The sequence below is a fragment of the Dermacentor silvarum genome, chromosome 1 (assembly GCF_013339745.2).
Source record: "Dermacentor silvarum isolate Dsil-2018 chromosome 1, BIME_Dsil_1.4, whole genome shotgun sequence".
Classification (NCBI taxonomy): Eukaryota; Metazoa; Arthropoda; class Arachnida; order Ixodida; family Ixodidae; genus Dermacentor; species Dermacentor silvarum.
Genome location: NC_051154.1, coordinates 145,915,854 through 145,919,149, shown reverse-complemented (window position 1 = coordinate 145,919,149; position 3,296 = coordinate 145,915,854). Strand labels below are relative to the sequence as shown.

At 40.4% G+C, this 3,296-nt stretch overlaps 1 protein-coding gene across 1 annotated transcript in view; it reads right to left on the bottom strand.

Annotated features, from left to right (window-relative positions):
• Nucleotides 1–2,724: 2,724 nt before the first annotated feature.
• Nucleotides 2,725–3,296, bottom strand: part of LOC119436204 (cleavage and polyadenylation specificity factor subunit 5-like) — a 33,418-nt gene continuing 32,846 nt past the window's right edge. Inside the window, exon 7 of the mRNA XM_049656233.1 lies at nucleotides 2,725–2,754. Within this exon, the coding sequence (XP_049512190.1) occupies nucleotides 2,733–2,754 (22 nt within the window). The 3' untranslated portion in view covers nucleotides 2,725–2,732. The remainder of the gene's footprint in view (nucleotides 2,755–3,296) is intronic.

Genomic DNA, 3,296 nt, shown 5'->3' with positions numbered 1-3,296 from the left:
AACAAAATAAAGAACCATGGCAGGGAGGGAAAAAACCATTATCCTCTCTAGGAATGATTACCTTCAGGCATATACAGCAGCATAATGTGTAAATTGCAGTCAAGCAAAATACGACTTACACATGTGAATACTCTATTTTGATGCCTCTAATGAATACGAGAAAAATCTGACCAAAGTACAAAAAATGTTGGGAATGACTTCAGCACGAGGCACTATTTTGGACAATTTCCTTGAGATGCACAGAAAAAGACCACCTGTTTGCCTTGTTAGCAAAAAATTATGAGCGAAGAAAAAGATGAGACAGCTCATACTTGATGCTGCTACTGTTGTAAACATGTGCTGTCGAGGCTCCAAAACCCACCTTTTCATCAATATGTCACACATTAGTAGTCAACAACAGCAAGCAACGTATGATACATGTGCAGAAAGGCTCGGCAGATTTGCCGGCTATCGCTTTAAAGCTCTGAAATGCGATGCCATGGGATAAAATTTATGAAACATGCACACATCCTCTGCTTAGCATACAAACAAAACTTTGCCCAGATAATGTGCCTCTAAAACTCTTAACTGCAGCACACTCCTGTAGTGCAACCACAGACACTGGCTGTGTAATCCAAAAACAAGAAGCAAATGTGCACTTGCAGGTTGCTCATCCCAGCAATGCAAATCTGTGTGCTTTGGCCAAGACATTTGCACAGCAATATGCTGCATGCGAAAAACAAAAAACAAAAAAAACTGGGTCTAGCATTCACTGCTTGCTTCAGTTGGCATGCTAGCTGAACCACTCCACTCAGATAACAATATTTGTGAAACATCAGTTTACCACTGAACTCTGCACCAAAAACATTTATCTAAAAACTGTGTGGAAGACAGATGGTGGAGGTGAAGTGTCCACACTGGTGGGAAGGAGGAAAGCCTGAGCCTGGAGCCAACATTCTGACAGGACTTTTTTTATCAGGGCAGCTTACAAGGACAAGTCCTCTGTCGGAATGTTGGCATCGGGCTTTGAGGCTTTCTCTGGTTTGCCCACAATATTGTATAACTTTTGCAAAAGTGAATTACTGAAGCACCAATTTCATGCTTTCAATTTGAAATTAAATCATTGATGTCCCTTTAAATACCATCATGCAGCTTTCTTAAGAGATCCTGTATTCCATTTAGAGTTGAAAACATTTTTTTTCACGGCTTCTTAAATTTGTGAGCGGGGAATTAATACAAAAAAGCAAGGTGTATACTTATCAATATTCTACTCATCAAAACAACAAGAATGACATTTCCTTTCTAACACAGTTAATAATCACTTGAGTGATATAGAAATAAGATTATCATCTGAGCTGAAGTCCTCTTGAAGTTTCCAGCTGGCGTCAGTTAGCCTTGCAATGTTGCACAAAGCGCAAAAGCCCCATTAATGCATTTGTGAGGCAAATTATAAAGGGTAAGTCAAATACTAACAAGTCCTGTGCAAAGCACGTTGTGCAGTCAAGACAATTCATTAGCACTTAAAATACAAAGACTAACGGTATACCACAGAAAAGCGCACATGGCAACATGGTTTCTGTAAACAAACTAAATACACAATTCCAGTAAAGGTACCAATGCTCACTGTGCAGAAGATGCATGCCTTAATAATGGAAAGAAATTATTCATGGGAGGATGTGCATTTTGTGCCCCCAAGAGGAAGAAACACAGAACATGACACGAGGCAGCAGTGGACTAGGTGCAATAGTTTCTACCACACTGCGAAACAGACAATGAGAAAGATGCACTATGCAGAATCAGCATAAACAGCACACACAAACGAGAAAAATAAATTGGAATACCTTTCACACACTATCACCCAAAATGTGCAATATGAAAACATTTGTGTTAGTAATTAATGCTAAATTTCCAGAATGCTACTTCTACTGGAACATGCCAACATTGCAATGTTAAACAAAGAAATGCTAACTGATCTTGCTGTTTGTGTTTGAACTTATGCTGAATGCACAAGCATCTGCTATTTACAGGCACAAGTCCCCAACTTCTTTACGCAGGCATTAACATATAGGATACTCTGCACAATAGTGTGAGCTGCATCTGCTTGATCACCGGCATTTTGAGTTAGTGTTTTCAATTCCAAGGAGGAATGCAGCAGGCCAATTAGAATCACTTTGCACTTTCTGAAATTAGTTCAGGAAATTATGCTATTTGCTTAACCAGCCAGCAAGGCCGCATCTGCAGGTTGCCATTCATTTCATACGGTGCACATTTCCTGTACATATGCCGAAGAAATTACTGCAGGCCTTGTGTATGAGGTGGCGAGCTTGCTTGTTTTGCACGAGTACGGAAAGTGCAGGTAGAATCAAGTGAACCTGGCACTGGGTTGATAACAGGCATTAATTCCTTCAGTCCATTCATGTTAACACAATATTTCCCACACGCGTTCAGTCATCACATATGCGTGTGTAAATAAAGAAAAAACTAAAATAAACAGCATGATGATCTTGGTAGCAGATTCTGTTAAGCTAAAGCTTAGTGTCTTTGCACATTTATTCTAATACGAAATAAATAGCTGAAGTGCTCTGGCTGGTGAAACTGGCTGCGAAATGAGTGAGCGCACTGGAGGGGTGCTGGGCATGACGTTCCTTACTCATGGTTGACAATGGAAGCCCCTATGAGAGCTCCCTATGGCCAGACAGATGTGTGAAATGCCGAAGAGAAGAAACATTTCTTTGAGACGTCCGATTCATTATTCACAAATAGATGAAGTTGAATCTGGAAAAAACACAGACATAAACATTAGCTAACAAGCCAAGCTGAAGTTACCAAACTTCATTTCACAATAACCTAGCACTGGAGTTAAGCTACAGCTGGTATTAGCCATCAGAAGTACAATCATGCAAATGAATGTGTACATATTGTTACCATGTGTGTGTTCCACACCCAAGAGTCAGTTTTGAGTGCTTTAGGACAGCTTCTATAGTTGCCTCGCTACAGTGCAAAACACAAAAAAACAAAAAAAAAAACTGCAGACTCCCTAGCCACTGCTGACACAAGTCTGCATACAGTTTGCCCATAAGGAGCAAGAAAACTGGTTCACAACATAACACAGCTTGAGAGACTACAATGCCAAAGTTTAGATGTTCCATTCGTTTTTGTGACAGTGATTTGGGGATAAAAAAGAACCAATTCACTTCTCCTGGGCAGTATAATGTAACACATTTTATTCAGGGCTATTCCTTTTCGTGCTTCGTCATGGTCCAAGCGGCCCTCCACCCACATACTACCATGGTCTGCCTGCCATGAATGGTGGCTGA